The sequence below is a fragment of the Podarcis raffonei genome, chromosome 16, assembly GCF_027172205.1.
Source record: "Podarcis raffonei isolate rPodRaf1 chromosome 16, rPodRaf1.pri, whole genome shotgun sequence".
NCBI lineage: Eukaryota > Metazoa > Chordata > Lepidosauria > Squamata > Lacertidae > Podarcis > Podarcis raffonei.
This window is the reverse complement of record NC_070617.1, coordinates 22,181,936-22,202,561: the sequence shown is the minus strand read 5'-3', so window position 1 is coordinate 22,202,561 and position 20,626 is coordinate 22,181,936. Positions and strand designations below refer to the sequence as shown.

At 47.1% G+C, this 20,626-nt stretch overlaps 1 protein-coding gene across 1 annotated transcript in view; it reads right to left on the bottom strand.

The window, feature by feature from the left end:
* The window catches only part of SRRM4 (serine/arginine repetitive matrix 4), a 130,885-nt gene that overhangs the window by 26,442 nt on the left and 83,817 nt on the right, over positions 1 to 20,626 (bottom strand). Inside the window, 7 exon segments of the mRNA XM_053369775.1 lie at positions 8,192 to 8,325; positions 8,328 to 8,354; positions 10,744 to 10,842; positions 15,012 to 15,100; positions 15,934 to 15,984; positions 16,971 to 16,997; positions 19,690 to 19,764. Coding sequence (XP_053225750.1) covers positions 8,192 to 8,325; positions 8,328 to 8,354; positions 10,744 to 10,842; positions 15,012 to 15,100; positions 15,934 to 15,984; positions 16,971 to 16,997; positions 19,690 to 19,764 — 502 coding nt within the window.

Here is a 20,626-nt window from a genome sequence, read left to right as displayed (position 1 = left end):
GTATGGTTATTTATCTTCTTGACATCTGGTGGGAAGGGACATTTCACAGGGTCCCTGTAGCCTTACTTCTCGCAGTGAAGGAACCGCCAGAAGGCCCTTGGAGCTGGACCTCAGTGTCCGGGCTGAACCGTGGGCGTGGAGACGCTCCCTCAGGTATACAGGGCTGAGGCCGTTTAGGGCTCTAATTACTCAAACCAAATGGTTTATACTGGATTTTGAATAAATGTGCAATTAAGGGCTACTTGCTTTGAATTTTGTTGTGTTATCACCTTCCTTAGCAGGGATGCCAACTTGAATAAAATATTGGGGGAGAGTGCAGGTAAGCCCTGCCCTGCATAATCCACAAGATGTGGTACATGCACACCTTCTGAATGGCAATGTCCATCAACTTTGGGGGTCCCCGGCCCCCTAAAATATTTTATGGGGGTGGCGGTGAAGAAACCTCGGCCCCTGGGAGTTGGCTCCTAGGTTCCTTAGTGGCTTGTGCAGACTGCTATTCTGAATACAGTCATACCTTGGTTTCCAAACAGCTTAGTTCTTGAATGTTTTGGCTCCCAAACGCCGCAAACCTGGAAGTGAGTGTTCTGGTTTGCGAACTATTTTTGGAAGCCAAACATCTGATGTGGCTTACGCAGCTTCCGATTGGCTGCAGGAGCTTTCTGCAGCCAATAGGAAGGCGCCTTGGTTTCCGAACATTTTGGAAGTCGAACGGACTTCTGGAATGGATTCTGAGAACCAAGATACGACTGTGATGCTTTTTATAGGTCAGGGTAGGGGGAACTGGGGGATGAGTTTATGGAACCAAGAAAAAGTTTCAGAGCAGCTACCCTACACTATCTGCATATAAACAAACTGAAATATTTACTCGTTTAATGTGGGGCCTGGGAACTAACCCTCAGACCAATGCGCCACAGTTGCTGCGCAGACACCTTCTGCCATTCATTCTCAAACGCATTAATTTCATGGTGGGTGCCTTGTTTCATATCGCTTTGCTTAGATCTCTATCTAGGTGAAACGATGGAGATTGCTCGGTTCTCCTGTCAAGAGAACATTGCTGTTACCGTTTTGCCGCCAGGCCATGGGTCTGTGAGATAGGCAGGAGTCCTGCAGGGGAAACTTCACTAAGCCTACTTACTCTTATCAAAAGTCCCATTGAACTCTGCAGGACTTAACTTCTAACTAAATATATTTGGGATCAGGCTGTTTGCAAGTTTTCTGGTCGGGTCAAAACATTATTTAATTGAAGTGGGAGGAGGAGAAAAGAAAGGCTCGTACCTCGGGCTTCAATTTCCGCCGAATGCTTAACTCAAGAAGCAGGGTAGCCCAATAGGTTACAAAAGTATAATTGCGGCAAATTTTCCAATTAAACTGAACAAGCCTGTTTGGTGTGCTTTAAATGCCTCCTTGGAGAGACGTTGCTATCAATTTTCTCAACCATATGGAACCAGCAATTTCTGCAGCGCGCTTAAGAAACCTCTCTCTTTCTGGGGGGTCTTTCTTGTGTTTTAAAGCTCCAACTTCAAAGTCAGAATATCCTTCCCTTCCAGGAGGTGCCTGGCGGCGGAACGAGCCTGCACAAATCCACAGATTTTCTGCATGAAGTCCCAGATTTCTCTTTGGCTGCTCTTTCCTTTACTCTCCCATACAACACTCCCACCCCACCCTGAAAGCGTGCACATCTATTATCAAAATGTGAGTGACAGCCGCCAGCTTGGTTGGTTTCAGAAAAGGAGCCGGCAAATCTATGGAAGATATGGCTATCAATGGCTGCTAGCCACAGTGGCTATGATCTACCACATAAGAATGTTGGAAGAGCCCGCTGGATCAGGCCAATGGCCCATCTAGTCCAGCCTCCTGGTCTCACAGTGGCCAACCAGATGCTTGTGGGAAGCCAGCAAGCAGGATTCGAGCACAAAAGCCCTCTCCCCTACTGTGGTTTCCAGCAACTGGCATTCAGAAACATCGCTGCCTCCGACGTTGGAGGCAGAGGACAGCCATTGTGGGTAGTAGCTATCGACAGCCCTCTCCACCATATTGGAAGCAGTGTGCTTCTGACTACCCAGTGCTGGAAACTGTGGGATGTACAGTGAGGGGGGAAAGTATTTGATCCCCTGCTAAATTTGCCTGTTTGCCCTCGGACGAAGAAATGACCAGGCCATAATTTTAATGGTAGGTTTATTGTAGCTGTGAGAGACAGAATAACAACGGGAAAACCTCCAGAAACCCAGAAGACAAAAGTCAGAGATTGATGTGCATTAGAATGAGTGAAATAAATATTTGACCCCTTTGCAAAAGATGACTTAGTACTTGGTGGCAAAACTCTTGTTGGCAATTACAGAGATGAGATGTTTCTTGTAGGTGGCCACCAGGCAAATTTAACAGGGGATCAAATACTTTTTTCCCCACACTGTAAAACTGCAGTCAAGTACAACATTCCTCCAGTGGATATGTCAGGGGATGTTTTGTACCACTCAGGAGAAGACTTCCTGTTTCCTCCTGAGCTGGGACAGACTTCCACCACATGTGGCTTGAAGAGGGTGTGGTCTCTTGTACTAGTATGGAGGAGCACACAGCCTCCACGTTCTGATCAGTGTGTGTTCTCCATTTTGTATGTCGCTGTGTGTTTGGAGAAGTGACTGCTTAGTCGCAGTCACTTGGGACTAACTTCTTTATGGAATAGTTCTAGTTGTTATGTAACTAAGCCTGCCTTCAGGGATATGTCTGTGAACCTGAATGAATCTGCGAGTAAACTACTTTTATATTAACGTTAATCAGATTCATGTGTTGATTCTTTTTAAGAGGAATTAGAAGGGATTTTACCAGGAAGGAATCTTTAACAGTAAGACTCAGATGAGTCAGCAACAAGCTGATCGCTATGTAATTTTAAAAGGGGGAAATTTGGAATTCTGCTAGAATATGGAACTTGCTAACGCAAGTTAGGAAGGATATCATTAATATATAATCTCCTGCCTCCCTAATCATCCCCACAGAAACCACAGCAAGGGAGAGTACTGTTGTGCTCAGGTCCTGTTTATGGGCTTCTCAGAAAAGTCACCTGGTTGCCCACCATGAGAACAGAATGCCAGACTAGATGTGCCATTCACCTTGAATCAGCAGTGCTCCTCCTAATCCTCCTCCTCATCTTACATGCAATATCTGTAAAAAACAGCAACAATAAGATGACCTCCTGTTTGGCAAAGAGCCTTCTCCATCTGCTAATCTGGCCATAGACTTATTCAGAATCTTGAGAAGCCACCTGCAATTTTAAGTTCCCACAATGTTCCAGAGGAAGGCTGCATCAGCCGTTCCAAAGCACTGTGGGAAATTCAAAGCGATGGGTGGTTTCCCAGCGCCTGCTGTTGCTAGGCAACCGTGTGGGGCTTGTAGGCCACATGTCGACAACAGTAAGCCATGTCAGTGTGCTGGAATGCCAAAGCTGTCTAGATCAGGGTTAGCTTTCCAATACTGTGGACTACATCTCCCATCACCCCTGAACAATGGTCATGCTGGCTGGGGCTCATGAGAGTTCCCAAAGTATCTAGAGGGCGCCGTGCCAACTTTCCCCGGTCCAGACCTAGATCTGAACTTTCCCCTGCCGCAGCTCAAGTTTAATTCTGTGGTTTTTTTTTTTTAATAAAAATTAACTCAATTAGTGCTTTTGCTATCAAGCCTCCCCAGGAGGCATCTTGATTAAATTTAATGGGCAGTGGAATAATAATGCTTAACAATGAGTGTTCAGACAAAGTATAGCAACAGCAACTATCTCCATAGCTTTCCTCTCAGGCTACCCTTAGGAACAGACAACCCTTGGTCATAGAGTGGGGAGACTGGTTGCCTTTCTCTCCTTTGATGCTCAGCTTACCGTATTTTTCGCTCTATAGGACGCACCTGACCATAGGACGCACCTTGTTTTAGAAGGGGAGAACAAGAAAAAAAAATTCTCTCCCTCTCTGCGCAGCCCCTTCCATTTCTCCTCCCGCTTTGCTGAAGGGGCGCTGCGCAGAGAGAGAAAGCTGTGCAGCACCTCTCCAGCGAAGCGAAGCCAGGAGAGCAAGAGGGATCGGTGTGCACCGACCCCTCTCGCTCTTCAGTTCCCACCTCGCTCCGGAGGCTTTGGGTCCCTTTCGCTGAAACCGAGAATGTCTTGCTCTCCTGGCTTCAGTGAAAGGAACCCCAAGCCTGGAGAGCGAGAGGGGTCGAAGCCTCCTGAGCGCCCTCCTGGCTTCAGGCAGCTATCCCTGAAGCCTGGAGAGCGAGAGGTGTCGGTGCACACCGACGGGAGCTCTTCCTCTGCACTTCAGAGGCTTTGTGTTGCTATCGCTGAAGCCATGGAGCCTGCATTTGCTCCATAAGATGCACACACATTCCCCCTTAATTTCTGGATGGGAAAAAGTGCATCTTATAGAGCGAAAAATACGGTAATTCTATTGTATCTGACGTTTACAAAGATCCACTGGAAAAAGCTGTTTGTGCTCTCCCTCCCTTTCTATCTCTCTCTGGAGGAGAAAGTGGCCTTGTGTGTATGTGTGTGGCTCATTTAGGGAAGTGACCAGAAGGGGGGGCACCCAAGGCACTTGCTCAAAAATCCAAATCTGCTCATTAACTGAAAGAGGTGGGTGACCCCTCTTTCAACTGCTACTCAATATGTTAACTATGTTAAACGTTCAGAGTGAGTCATAGATAGGAGTGGGTGACTCTGTCTCTTTCAATTTCTTATTTTTCCAATCTTCAGTTCTCCACATCAGCTTGCATTAAAAAGAAAAAAATCCTCATGAAAATTCACCAACATTTAAGGGCACATTTATCCTAATATGCTCATTTTTAAAATGCAATTTTGCATAATATACACTTTTTTTTTTGCAAAACAATGTCCCCCTAAAACATTGAATTTTTGTGTGTTACTGCAAAATAGATAGATAATTTTTAACCAACACTTTATCCCAGGATATGAACATAAGAACATAAGATAATGAGAAGAGCTTGTTGAATCAGGCCAATGGGCCTTCTAGACCAGCATCATGTTCTCCCAGTGGGCAGCCAGATGCCTCTTGAGAAGTCTGCAAGCAGATTCAAGCACGAGAGCAACTCTCCCTTCCTGTGGTTTCCAGCAACTGGTATTCAGAAGCATTTCTCCTTGTGAGCATGAAGGCAGAGCATAGCCACCACGGCTAGTAGCTTTTGATAGCCTTCATGAATTTATCAAATCCTCTTTGGAGCCATCCAAGTTGGTGACCACCACTGATGCAATTTCTTCTACCTGTCCCGAACCTTCCAACACTCAGCTTCCGTGGATGCCCATGAGTCCTAGTATTATGAGAGACTTTTCTCTATTTCTCCATATCATGCATCATTTAGAAACTTCTGTCATGTCAGCTTCTACTCGCCTGCACTCTAAATGAAGAAATCCCTTACATCTCAGCCTCTCCTCATAGAGTCACTCCACCACCTCGATCATCTGAGTTGGCCTTTTCTGAACCTGTCCCAACACTAGAATATCCTTTTTTGAAGTGAGGCCACCAGACCTGCACACCAAGTGTGGTTTGCATCATCAATACACATTTTTGTACACATCACTTGACTGGAGAACTTGGCTTTGCAAAATTCAGAGAGGCGTGAATTCTGAAGGATGGCTGCATTTCAGTTCTCCTATTGTAGATTCACCTTGAATTACAAACTGAATCAAATTCCTCCCCTGTCTCCGGCACACATCACCTAAAACAGAAGGCTGTGCTTTTCATGCAACACAGCTTCCTTCTAGCATCTCTTTCAAAGTACAAAGGTTCTGCTTTTAAACCTACCTATGAGAAACTACTGCAGAGAAACTTCTACACATAGGGGGCAGAAATGCCCAGATCAGATTTCACACACAGCACAGTTTCCATTTTGCTGCAGTTCATATTCTGCTAAAAACCATGCTATTTGCCTGTCGTCCCCAGTGGCAAAATTATGTATGCAATGTACAAAATCAGTCACATACATTCCGTAAGTTACTTTGCCATTGTATCATTTGCAGACTGAAAGCAACAACAACAATGAATACTGATTGTTTTTGCTGGATCTATTTCCAAGACAGACATGGAACAAATAAGGAAACACCAGCAATTTCCGCTCTCATTTTTGGTTTTGTTGCAACTCTCTTACTTCTGAGTCTTTTTAGTTTCTATGCCTGAGGGCAGGATCCACCTCTCTTTGTCTCTGTCCCCGTCTCTCTTGTTAATGTGAGCCACTTTGGGCCCTGCTATTGGGTAGTTTGAGATGGCAACCTCAGGTGGCATATACTGTAGGATGACAGCAAAATATTGAGCTGTGTACACCACATGGCCTGGCCTGTGCCTGCTGCCCTCAGGTGTGATAAAGGATGCTATCCTGTCACCGGTGTTAAAGGCTGGTCTGTTGGTGTACAAGGAATGGGGGTGGCATCTTCTCGCCCTTTGCCTCAGGCAGCAGAATGTCACGGGCCAGCCCTGATGTAGGGCAACGATATTTGTTTGAAATGCTGTACACACACACACACACACACACACACTCTAAATAAATACATTTTTTAGAGTATGCACTTTGAGAGTATGAGGCCCTGTAGATTCCCTACATGGGATGTGGGTGGTGCTGTGGGTTTAACCACAGAGCCTAGGACTTGCCGATCAGAAGGTCGGCAGTTTGAATCCCCGTGACGGGGTGAGCTCCCGTTGCTTGGTCCCTGCTCCTGCCAACCTAGCAGTTCAAAAGCATGTCAAAGTGCAAGTAGATAAATAGGTACCACTCTGATGGGAAGATAAACGGCGTTTCCGTGTGCTGCTCTGGTTCGCCAGAAGCGGCTTAGTCATGCTGGCCACATGACCCGGAAGCTGTACGCCGGCTCCCTCGGCCAATAAAGCGAGATGAGCGCCGCAACCCCAGAGCCGGCCACGACTGGACCTAATGGTCAGGGGTCCCTTTGCCTTTACCTAGATTACCTACACATTCACTTGAATGCTCTGATTTAGGGAAGTGGGGGTCTCCGGATGTTGGGGTCCAAATGCAGCCGTCCAGACCTCTCTCACCTGGCCCTTGAGACTCTCTTTGGACCACACCCTTCTTCATAGACCACACCCCTCACTAGCTCTGCATCAGAGACACACACACACACACACACACACACACACACACAAACAAACAAACAAACACACGATCCCTGGTTGGATCTGTGTCTGATAATGCCTCTTGCTTACCTGGTTGGAGGACAGGAGAGGGTTTTGTGTGAGTGTAGAAACCAGCCTACTGAAATTTACATCCATTGCTCCGCCTGCTTTTACATCTGGCCCCGCCCTCTATTAGCATGTGGCCCCTGGAGCATAGCCGAGAAGGAAACATGGCCCTTGGCTGAAAAGGGTTCCCCACTCCTGCTCTAACACCTACACAGCTTGCTTTATATAAAAAAGGGGATCCTAGCAGAAAATCAGGCACATTAAATTAACACTGCGTGGCAGTTCCTCTGTCTGGCTTGGAGGTGGAGGAAAGGCAAGTCTTGGTGCCAGAAGTAGATGCGTCCAGGCAGGCCTTGAGCACAAACAAGCCTGGCCTTGAGCTCACAGCGATTGCTGTGCCCAAGCCAGCCCTGTTACGTCTGTGCGTTCAGAGGAAGGATGCCCCCGGGAGCCGGCTGCCCATTTTCTCCTCTGATGCTCGCAAGGCGTCTATTAGCATCCATGGGAGCAGCCACGGGGCCTGTTTGTCGAGAGTCCTCCAGCATCCCCCTTCGTCCCTCGCCACCCTTGCACCTCCGCTCCCACCCGATTCAATGCAAATGTTGCTTTTTTAAAAACAGGTTTAATCTTGCGTGCCTCCGAGGACCAAACCGCCTGGGTGCAAGAGGCAGCAAGCCCACGGAGCGGAAGAGGCATGCTACAGAGACACCCGTGTGAAATATCATCGCTGGAGGCCACTGCCTTGGTAAATGTCTCCCCTGTATTATTCATGGGCTACAGCCTAAGCAATATCTCGTCTCCCCCCCCATCCTCTGCCCTCCCTTTCTCCCCACCCTCTGTGCAAAAAACAGCACGCTCTCCATACATCAGAGAGCCACGCCGTTAATAATGCATTGAGCTTTCAAACCGACTTTTAGTATAACATGCCTGTAATTGAGTCATAAACATTGCATAACGGATCCTCGGGGCCTTAAACCAAGGGGCAAAGCAGATAGGGGGATACTTACAGCTTCTGTGGAGGGAAGCAAGCTGTCGTTCTGGGGGGTGCAGCCGGGGAAAGGAGTGGCGGTCAGCTCTGTAGTGCCATCGGGCTTTCGAAGGCTCTTCAAAGAGTGCCGGGAGTGTTTCCATCTCGCTTTGCGGCCTTCGTCCCGTGATCTGGCTCCCGGCCTGGAGGGAGAAGGGGGTGGCTCCTATTTAGGAAGATGCCTCATAGCGTCAGGACAAAGAAGAATTGTGGGAGGCACTAGCCAGGGAACCCCCAAGGGAACCCCCAGAGGAGGAAGGTTCAGAGCCAGGGGATTGGTGGCGGGACACCAAGGAGAGGTCAGAGGGAGAAGATTGGGAGGAGGTGCCGGATGCCGAAGGGGCAACAGGGTTTAGTGAGCAGGAGGAGCCTGTGACAGGGAGCAGTTCAGACTCCGAGGCTGAAGCAGAGGGGTGTGGGTGTCAAGAGACTGCCGAAGAGTCCAAGGAGTCTCCCTTTCCTGCTGCGACAAGCTCCCCTCCCGCTGGTCTCCCAGAACACGCAAAATAACGAGGAGAGCAGAACAAAGGCTAGAGGTGAGCAGACACAGTTTGAGCCTTTGAAAGGGTGGAAGGCAGGTGAAATATACTCGGAGTCAAGAGTGGATTTCATGCTCTTTATTCAGCTCATAGTGGTGAGGAGGAATGGAAGTTCCCCCAGAATGTCTGCTTTATAAACATTATTTACACACATGATTGGCTAATTCTGGGATTCTCCTGTAGGCCAATCAGGTTGCGGATTCACTTCCACCTGGAGCTGGATTGGGTGACTCCTGTGGACCAATCAGACTGCTGCATTCTGGATCCTGTTGTTCTAGGACATGACTGCTGCATTCTGAATACTGTTGTTCTAGGACCAATCAGACTGCTGCATTTTGGATCCTATTCAACTCAGAACATAACAGCAGGAACCTTCATTCCTGGCAACTGCTCCATAGGGACAAGACCTGCTGGGAAGTGTTGCTGAATTGTATAAGACCCTGACCATTAGGTCCAGTCGTGGCCGACTCTGGGGTTGCGGCGCTCATCTCACTTTATTGGCTGAGGGAGCCGGTGTACAGCTTCCGGGTCATGTGGCCAGCATGACTAAGCCGCTTCTGGCAAACCAGAGCAGCGCACGGAAACGCCGTTTACCTTCCCGCTGGAGCAGTACCTATTTATCTACTTGCACTTTGACGTGCTTTCGAACTGCTAGGTTGGCAGGAGCAGGGACTGAGCAACGGGAGCTCAACCCGTCACGGGGATTCGAACCGCCAGCCTTCTGATCAGCAAGTCCTAGGCTCTGTGGTTTAACCACAGCACCACCTGCGTCCCGCTGAATTGTATACCATCTCCTTGAATAAAGAGGATTTCATATAGGGTTCTCTTCCAACCTTCCATAGAGGTGCCACTGGCCCTTTCCTTAAGACAGTGGTTTTCAACCAGTGTGCCCTGGCACCCCGTGGTGCCTTGAATGATAGTCAGGGGTGCTGCAGACAACATTGGCCTCTGTCCCTCTTTCCTTCCCTCCCTCCTCTGATGCCCTTTCACAGCTTTGCCTCCCAAGGGCTTGCACAGCTGTTTGTTGCAGCAGCCCTGACTACAAGCTCCGCAGGTGAATGGTGCCTCTGGGGCTGGCCAGGGGGTGCTTCCCAGGCCACTGTGGGGCAGTGTTAGGAGGCACCTCTTTTTGGGGATGTGGGGGGCAGCTCAGGGACCAGGGACGCCTGCAGCAGCTGCCCAGAGGACTCCCAAGGAGAGGGGAGAGAAGGCTGACTGAACACTCCACAAGGGAGGGTGTTTGAAAAAGGGTGAGAGGCTGCCAGCTCTGCAGGCAAGGGGTGACAGAACTGGGCTCCTGAGCTCTACAGGGGTGCTGAAGGAAGAATGTGGTTGGTCCAGGGAGCTGTGGACTCAGAAAGGTTGAAAACCTCCTATGCCTTAAGACATAGGTAGACAGGAAGCTGCCTTGCACTGAGTTAGACTGCTAGTCCATCTAGCTCAGTATTGTCAGCACTGACTGGCAGCAGCTCTCCTGGGTTTTAGACAAAAAAATAATAATTAACACCAGTCTTGAAAGACCTACACTGGCTCCCAGTACGTTTCCAAGCACAATTCAAAGTGTTGGTGCTGACCTTTAAAGCCCTAAATGGCCTCGGTTCAGTATACCTGAAGGAGCGTCTCCACCTCCATCGTTCTGCCCAGACACTGAGGTCCAGCTCTGAGGGCCTTCTGGCGGTTCCCTCCCTGCAAGAAGCCAAGTTACAGGGAACCAGGCAGAGGGCCTTCTCGGTAGTGGCACTCGCCCTGTGGAACGCCCTCCCATCAGATGTCAAAGAGAAAAATAACTACCAAACTTTTAGAAGACATCTGAAGGCAGCCCTGTTTAGGGAAGCTTTTAATGTTTAATAGGTTATTGTATTTTAGTGTTTTGTTGGAAGCTGCCCAGAGTGGCTGGGGAAACCCAGCCAGATAGGTGGGGTATAAATAAATTATTATTATTATTATTATTATTATTATTATTATTATTATTATTCCCAGGTAAGATTCTTACCTGCTTCCACAGCTCTCTGTGAGGGAATTGGTGCTCTCTGAGCCAGAGCGGCAGCGGCGATGGCGGCGGCGTTGGGATTTCTGTGACTGACTGCGAGAGCTTTTGAAAAAGAAGACAGAAAAACAGAACACCTTAACATTCACCTGCAGGTGGGAAGCCGTCTTTGAAAGGTCCATGGAGCGTTGGGAGATGTAGCCAGACAATACAGCTGGCAAATGCCAGCTCATCAGTTGTAGGGCTAAATGAAAACAGCTTTCCTAAAGCCTCTACAATGGACTTCCCCAGCCTGGTTGTCAGACTACAACTCACCTCGTTCTTGACCACTGGCCCTGCTGGCTGGGGCCCATGGGAGTTACAATCCAACAACATCTGGATGACATCTGTTTATGGAAGGCTGTGACATGGAATTCCTGTCAAATTGGTTTATCAGTGAACCTAGTGTCACGTACGCAAGAATCCGACCTGACTGCAAACTTGTCAGAACCAGCTAAGGAGGAACCTAATGGCAGAACGCTGCAGTAAATTGGAAAACAACTCCATATAAGGTACAAGGAGGGTTCTAATATGTACACTAATAAAATTGGGTTGAGTAAGTGTTTTCAAGGACTGTGGTTGTATGGGAGATGATGTGGTGCTGGGCGGGGGTGGCAAAAAGATGTATATTTGGCCATATAGTGTGTGTCCTAGGGGAAATGCTCTGGCAGATGCTTAGAACTCTGTCCTGTACTGGACAATGTTTGACCAATTGAGAATTTGGTGCGAGCCTCCATACTTGACCCCTGCAAGGGGAATTTCTGCTGAAGCTGCTCTGCAATATTTACAGGCAGCAAAATTGTGGGAAGAAAGGGATTTGATTGAAAACACCTCTGGGAAGTGGTTTTATATACAGTGGTACCTTGGGTTAAGTACTTAATTCGTTCCAGAGGTCCGTACTTAACCTGAAACTGTTCTTAACCTGAAGCACCACTTTAGCTAATGGGGCCTCCTGCTGCCGCCACGCCGCCGGAGCACGATTTCTGTTCTCATCCTGAAGCAAAGTTCTTAACCTGAGGTACTATTTCTGGGTTAGCAGAGTCTGTAACCTGAAGTGTATGTAACCTGAAGTGTATGTAACCTGAGGTACCACTGTATCTCTCTCTCTGTCTGTCTCTCTATCATCTATCTATCTATCTATCTATCTATCTATCTATCTATCATCATCATCTATCTATCTATCTATCTATCTATCTATCTATCATCTATCTATCTATCTATCATCTCTATCTATCTATCTATCTATCTATCTATCTATCTATCTATCTATCTATCATCTCTATCTATCTATCTATCTATCTATCTATCTATCTATCTCTATCTATCTATCTATCATCTATCTATCTATCTATCTATCATCTATCTATCATCTATCTATCATCTATCTATCTATCTATCTATCTATCTATCTATCTATCTATCTATCATCTATCTATCTATCTATCTATCTATCTATCATCTATCTATCTATCTATCATCTATCTATCTATCTATCTATCTATCTATCTATCTATCTATCATCTATCTATCTATCTATCTATCATCTATCTATATATCTATCTATCATCTATCTATCTATCTATCTATCTATCTATCTATCTATCATCTATCTATCATCACCTCTATATCTATCTATCATCTATCTATCTATCATCTATCTATCTATCTATCTATCTATCTATCTATCTATCTATCTATCATCATCTATCTATCTATCTATCTATCTATCTATCTATCTATCTATCATCTATCATCTATATCTATCTATCTAATCTAATCTATCTATACCCATTTTTCCCTCTGAAAAAAAATTTTCCAAAAGATTTTGTAGAATCATAGAACTGTAGAGTTGTAGAGGTGCTTCAAGGGCTATTGGGTCCAACCTGTCAGGCTTGGGGTTTCTCCACCCCCCTCACATGAGACGACTCCGGTAGTTAATTGTTTCAGATTTTTTGTCCATTACAAAGCCCCGGTCGGAGCTCAGCTAATTCAGTCATCCTCTGACGAAAGCGTTGCCAGAACTGAGCTCCTCCCCCTTTCCCCCAACAGGAAAACCCCCACTTTCTCTTCCTGTTAATTTCGCGCTTCTCGGCTGATCTCGTGATTCTACGAGATTTGGGAGATGGCACTCCCTGTATTCCCGTGTCTGTGTCACTATCTGAGCTTAGCCTCTGCGTTCTTTCTCCCTATGTCTCTGTGTGTACAATGTTCACATTCCTGCGGCTAACTGCTTCTTTCCCCTTCCTCAATTCCCTTGTCTCTCTGTGTCTGCTGTCAGAGAGGGACTTGCTCTGACACAACCCCTGCAATTGCAACAAAAGAATTCCACCGCTGAACAGCTCTTACCACTAGAAAATTCTTCTTAATATTTTGTCAGAATCTCCTTTCTTCTCATTTGAAACCTATGGTTTGGGTGCTACCCACCGGAGCAGCAGAAAACAAGCTTGCTCCATCTCCCATGTGACAGCCCTCCAGATATTTGAAGATGGCTCTCATATCTCCTCTCCTTTTCATCTGTATACCTGTATACCTAAAGGAGCGTCTCCACCCCCATCGTTCAGCCCGGACACTGAGATCCAGCACCAAGGGCCTTCTGGCGGTTCCCTCATTGCGAGAAGTGAGGTTACAGGGAACCAGGCAGAGGGCCTTCTTGGTGGTTGCGCCCGCCTTGTGGAACACCCTCCCTTCAGATGTGAAGGAAATAAGCAGCAATCCTATCTTTAAAAGACATCTGAAAGCAGCCCTGTTTAGGGAAGTTTTTAATATTTAATGCTGTATTGTTTTTAACACTTGATTGGAAGCTGCCCAGAGTGGCTGGGGAAACTCAGCCAGATAGGTGGGGTATTATTATTATTATTATTATTAATAATAATAATAATAATAATAATAATAATAATAATTATTATTATTATTATTATTATTATTATTATTATTTTCATCATCTCACTTAATGTTGAATGAGACCCTGCTGTTAGTTCGTATTGATGAGCAAGGAATGGGTTGAAAGAGGAATGTTGAACAGAATAAGCCCATCGATTCCTTCAGTATTAAAATAATGTCAAACAATATTACAGCTGGATCCACAGTTGTACCCAAAGTTCACAGAAACGGAGTTGGCCACTTTGCCCCATATTCTCCAGGGGAAGACTGAAATTCCCCAGTGCTTTAGCGGTCATCTGTCAAGTAAGCGGTATATAAGTTTTGTGAACCAAATAAAACCATTTTTCGGTCTGCTTTTCCTCCTAAAGGAGCCCAGCGCAGTCACACAGCTATAGGAGCCAAGTCCAGGGGGCTGTGGGTGTACCATATTGGCCCGAATATAAGCCGCACCCGAATATAAGCTGCACCTTTAACATTGGAGTGGTGAAAAGAAAAAATACCCAAATATAAGCCGCCCCCTTCCTCGCTGCTCCTGGCTGCATACTGGGGGGGGGGGCACGCTGCATTGCTGGCTGCCTTTCCCCTTCCTGACTCTCTCCCTTCCCGGCCTTGGGGGAGAGGACAAGGGAACTACGCACGGGGCGGGAGCTGCTTTGCCGCGCTCCTGGCGCTGTTTGCCCCACACTCCTGGCTGCATACCATAAGGTCACGAATATAAGCTGCATTTTAACTTTTCACGGTCAGAATTTGGGGGGAAAGTGTGGCTTATATTCAGGCCAATACGGTAATATACCGTATTTTCCGCTCCATAAGGCACATGTGACCATAAGGCACACCTAGTTTTTAGATGGGGGATTCAAGAAAAAAAAATTATTTAAAGGGAGCACTGAGCAGAGCCTGGGATACATATAGGCTTTTCATGAGCTGCGTGGAGTGTGTGTGTGGCTCTTGGGGGCTTTTCCCCGAGGAGGGAGAAGGGCAGCCCATCACTGAGCTTGTATGTGGCTCTTGGGGGCTTTTCCTGCCTGCCTCCCCCCTGCACTCGCTCCATAAGACGCACACACATTTCCCCTTACTGTTTAGGAGGGGGAAAGTGCGTCTTATGGAGTGAAAAATACAGTAATTGTGGGGGCCACCAGGGGCGTCTTACCCATAGAGACTAGTGGTGCAGGGTGCCAGGGTGCCAAGTTCTGGAGGGCACCAGCGAAGAGGCGGAGGCTGGACGCGGTGCCTCCCGGCATCAGCTTGCCACCTCCGCCCGCCTCCGCCATGCTGCGCTGAAGCAGGGCTGCGCCCGGAGCCTCTGTCTGCTGTGGCCACTGTGGCACGAAGTGGCCAGCTGAGCTAGGACCCACCGCATCCAGCCTCCACCTCTTCCCCCCCGAAGGAGCCGCCCTTCAGCCACTGCCCACCTCCTCCAGCCCCGCCAGCAGTGCCGTCCTCTCTAAAAAACTCTGGGAAATGGGGGGGGGGGACGGAGGGAGCTTTGCACCATGGTGCTGGCTATGCTTAAGACGGCCCTGGGGGCCACACACCCACAAAGTCATTGTGCAAAGCCGGCAGGTGGCAGTGGCATTGCCTTTGAGAGAGAAGCAGTTCAGCTCCATCCTCTTCTATTAACACTTATAAACGCCATCTCCAACTCCTTGAAAGATTCCATCAACGGAGTCTCCGAAAAATTTTACACGTCACTTGGGAAGACAGGCGAACTTATACCAGTGTACTGGAAGAAGCAAAGATCACCAGTGTTGAAGCAATGATCCTTCAACATCAACTTCATTGGACTGGTCATATTGTGCAGATGTCTGATGATCGTCTTCCAAAGCAACTACTCTATTCCGAACTTAAAAATGGAAAGTGTGGTGCTGGGGGTCAACAAAAGAGGTTTAAAGACTGTCTGTATCAACACTGACAACTGGGAAACACAGGCCTGCGAGTGCTCCAATTACAGAACAGTCTTTGCCATGCAAAATGACGTCACGCGCATGTGCAGAAGTGCTGAATCGCATCACACATGTGCGCAGACGCGGCGGTTCAGGCTGCGAACGCTGCGGGTTGCGAACTTGCCTCCCGCACGGATCACGTTCGCAACCCGAGGTATGACTTTATTGCTATAATATGGATTTTTCTTTTCTTTTGGGACAACCTCTGCTTTTTTTTTAGCCAAAGAGCTTACTTGAGCCAACGACACCCACCCACCAATGTACGCACCAATTTGCATGCATGCACAAATCAACCACGAACGCTGGTGCGTACATAGCGACTGCCTCCACTTACTGTTTCTTGTGTTTTCTTTCTTCCTTCCTTTTGCTTTTGGGGCTTGGGGAACTAAATAAGAGGGTGGGGGGGAAAAAAAGGTATAAGCTAATGAACGAGTAACTGACCATTCGATTTAGAGAGCTGGTAAAAGTTCAACGGGGGCACGTAAACGTGTAGGAGCGCCACTGTGCTCGTTTATTTATTTATTTTTATTTCATACAATTTATATACCATTGATGGTAAACATTCCCCCCCTCAAAAAAACCCCTACCCTCAGAGCAGTAAAACCGTAAAATTGTAAGAAAATTAAAAACAACTATTTGGAACAGGGGTCAGCAAACTTTTTCAGCAGGGCTCCGGTCCACTGTCTCTCAAACCTTGTGGGGGGCCGGACTATAGTTTGAAAAAAAAATAAATGAACGAATTCCTATGCCCCACAAAAAAATTCAGAAATGCATTTTAAATAAAAGCACACATTCTACTCATGTAAAAACACCAGGCAGGCCCCACAAATAACCCAGAGATGCATTTTAAATAAAAGGGCACATTATACTCATGTAAAAACAGGCTGATTCCTGGACCATCTGTGGGCCAGATTTAGAAGGCGATTGGGCCGGATCCAGCCCCTGGGCCTTAGTTTGCCCACCCATGATTTGGAACATTAAAAAACCCCCTGAAACAAGTGATGAACTAAAAAAGGCATTAAAATGCTGGGGAAACACTGTTTCGGGTGGGCTTTTCTAAACAAAAACGTTTTTAGCCCAATGTCAATGCTCAGGGAGTTCCAACCTGCGGGTTCTGCCACATTAAAGATGAATTTCTTACAAACGCTAACATGCCGTGGCATCAGATCAATACCCAAAATGGTCCTTTGGCAGGAGCAGTGGAAGAATGCTGAAACTAGGATCAGCAACTAGGGGCCTTCCCCATTAGATCTGGCCGGACCAAAATGGCCAACTTCCACTGACCACTGGTGAGCTGGTTCAGCCTGTGATTCTAGAATTATTCCAGACAGTTTAGGCAAGCTTTCCCCCCAAAGCCCTCACTATCCTTACCTGTGTCTTCTCTTCTTTGAAGAAAACCTGGAACATAAAATGCAAAATATTAATATTAAAATATAAATGATTAAACCAGGCAAGAGCATCACTGGCAGAATCAGCAAACATTTTGTGGGAAAACCAGCCTCAGGTAACCAACATGTTTAGGCCTAATTAATTCTTGAAAGGGTTAATGCCATAGAGTAAGCTGTCCTGCCCGGCTTAGCTGAGGTCACTTCCCCTCACCCTGGGAGGAAGAAGGTTACCAAGCCTTACCAGTCAACTTAAGAAGCTGAACTTGTGAAGAAGTTTGAGCTGGTTGCTCCAGTTCAGCCGCATGGCTCTCATCAGCCACTCTTGTGTTCCTATACTAATAATTTAGGAACTTTTACCACTTTGTAACTAAGCTACGTTTTGCTGCCTATGCAGATGTATGGAATAGCACATGAACAAGACCTTTGGAGAGTTTGTAAGTAAACCAATTTGTAACTTACCAAATATGTGGCTTTTTCTTACGCTGGGGGAAGTGGGAAACTTTGGAAGGAACTTGATCTCATGGTTGGCACATTCCTCCTAAATATGATTTTATCTCTATTTATGAATACTTAATAGTGTTACAAAAGTTGGGGGCCGCCCCCTTTCTCTGCCAAGCAGTGGCAAGAGGCCATGAGGTTCCGGGAACTCACCCAGGATCTGTGTTCCTTTGGAGAACTGAGACACAGCAGAGACCGCTGTAGCTTTAAGAAATAAGGTTTATTCCCCGATTTACACCTTCGGTCTGCATGGAGGGAGTCCTGATCTTATAGCATGCTTATTTCAAGAGGGGCTTGTACCCCACAGCAGTGTAGCCTTGGAGTCCAAGGCCTCTCTCCCAGCCAGCAAGCAGCCAGTCTGCCCAAGATGGATCCCATTCCTTCTTCTCCTTTCTTCTTCCCTGCAGAACACCTTGCTAAGAAACTCTCTTTTTCTGTCACCTCACACCCAGTTATCCTGGCAACCTTCCAAATCCGCAGTCTCTGTTCACACCTCAGGGCAAAGAGGGACTTCCCTCACATTGCTAATGGCCCTCAAGGGCCCTGTGTTGTTTCTTCCTGGCCCTAGCTTGGCCAGGTCATTTTGCATAGGCTAGTCCATTCCTCTGCAGCTTGCACTTCTTCCTTCCCATCCCAAATCATCAAAATCTTACCATTTATTAATATCTAAGGTTTAGGAAAGAGGGTCCCCCCAAATCTATAAGAATTTATTTTGTATCAATACGAAACTTGCACCCCAACATGGAATATATTTTATACTATTCATTAGTTTTTAAGTTCTATTAAAAATGTATTTTTTACTCCTCTTGAGCTTATGACTTTTCCATGATGTATTTCAGCTTGATGTTCTGTTTGCTATATTTGCAAATCATACTAATTTAAAAAAAGAAAAAAATGAACCAAGCAAGGCAGCTCATATTTTATCTTGGCTCCATGACCGTTCCTGGCGACTTATAAAAGTTTGCCAAACCTAGGGACAATAGAGAGATTCAGTTGGGTTCCCGTTTTAAGGCTAAGGCAGAGGAAGCTGCCAGGCAGCTCCATCACCCACTGGACAGCAGAGAAAGCAAGAAGATAGATGCGTGTGTCTGGCTGAGGTTGGTGGGATGGTCCTGTGGGATGTAATCCACTGAAAGCAGTAAAGTACAACATTCCTTGTTTTCCTAGAGTGGACATGCAAGGGAATGTTTGGTCCAGCCAGTCAAAACTTCCTGTTCCTCCTGGCCTGGAGCATCTTTCCTTGCATGTGACTAGTGGGTGGGCGCGACCTTTCCAGACCTGGTAAAAGGCCAAGGCATGCTGCCATTCTCTCCCTTTTCCATCTCCCTTTCATCCTGTGAACTGCCGGACTGCTAACTGCAGTTGCTAGGTCAACCCACATATGGGGTAAACCTGTTTGTACAGTGGTACCTCGGGTTAAGAACTTAATTCATTCCGGAAGTCTGTTCTTAACCTGAAACTGTTCTTAACCTGAAGCACCACTTTAGCTAATGGGGCTTCCCGCTGCTACCGCGCCGCTGCTGCTCGATTTCTGTTCTCATCCTGAAGCAAAGTTCTCAACCCAAGGTACTATTTCTGGGTTAGCGGAGTCTGTAACCTGAAGCATCTGTAACTTGAAGCATCTGTAACCCGAGGTACCACTGTATATGCTTGTAACTTTAAGCCTTAAGCCTGCCTTCAGGGATCACACTGTGCTCTGCCTGATCGTGAGTAAACTTGCTTTTTATTGCTTATGAATAAGACTGTGGTGTCTTTATTCTTTTAGGCGGGATTCAAGGGGCCTTACCAGGAAAATATTAGAACACATTTCAATCTGGACAAGCCAGATTGAATTGCGTATTGTCTTAAGAAACTCGCGCGAGTTTGCAATTAGTTTTCTGCTTTTTAAAGGGGAATGCACTCTTTTAAGTAAAGGAACTTGCTAGCAGAAGTTAGGAAGGATATTAATAAACAATATATCCTCTCCTGCCACCCTGAACATTCCCACAGGTCTACTCTAACTAACCAGCCTCCCCTGCCTTTCCCTCCTGGCCACAGTGGGGATTGGGGCCAGGGGTAGGAGGCAAGCGAGCAGGCAATGGTGAGCAGAAGGACCAATAACATCTCTCCCCAAATCTGGAACCACCGGTACAGTGGAATCCTCTTGAGTAGGAGGAAATTTGGCAGGCCTTCAGGAGTGGGAGCACAGCAGAAGAAAGACTTGCCTGTTTCTTTTTCTTTTCTTCGAGCTCTTCTTTTTCTTCTTCTTCTTCAGTGGGGAGGGGCTGCAGGACGGAGACCTAGGGAGAAGTCACAGAATCTTAGAATTGTAAGGTTGGAAGGGACCCCCTGAGGGTCATCTAGTCCAACCCCCCTGCAACACCCTTTGCTGGATCAGGCCAAAGGAGCACCTAGCCCACTGTTCCCTCCCACGGGTACCCAACCAGAGGCCTTTGGGAAACCCGTAATTTCTGAGATCCCTATTGGCAACCCATCATGGCTCCCTGGCAACTGTGGCTGTGTGATACACTTGGTGGCATTAGGCCTAAACCTCAAATCACAGGCTACTTGAAGAAGAGAGTTTGGATTTGATATCCCGCCTTTCACTCCCCTTCAGGAGTCTCAAAGCGGCTAACAATCTCCTTTCCCTTCCTCCCCCACAACAAACACTCTGTGAGGTGAGTGGGGCTGAGAGACTTCAAAGAAGTGTGACTGGCCCAAGGTCACCCAGCAGCTGCAGGTGGAGGAGCGGAGACGCGAACCCGGTTCACCAGATTACGAGTCCACCGCTCTTAACCACTACACCACACTGGCTTGAGAGACTGCCTTATTTATCCTTTATACCCCCAGGTGTTAGGGACTGGGCAGAGGAGGAATGGTGGAGACCGCCTCCCCATCCTGACCCTTCCAGAGAAGAAGGTGACTGTTCAGAATTACAGCAGGGGTTTGAGGGAGGTCATAGCTCAGAGGCAGATGAGGGGAAAAGCTGGGAAAGAATGGGAGAGGAGGAAGAAGAAGCACCAGAGGGGGGACAGCTGATGGACACAGCATCTTTAGAGAGCATTCCAGGCCCCTCATCTCCCAGAACCCAGCAAGCATTAAAAGTAGGAGAGCAAAGAACTCAAAGGCAGAGGGCACTTCTCCGCACCTGTAGCGATGATG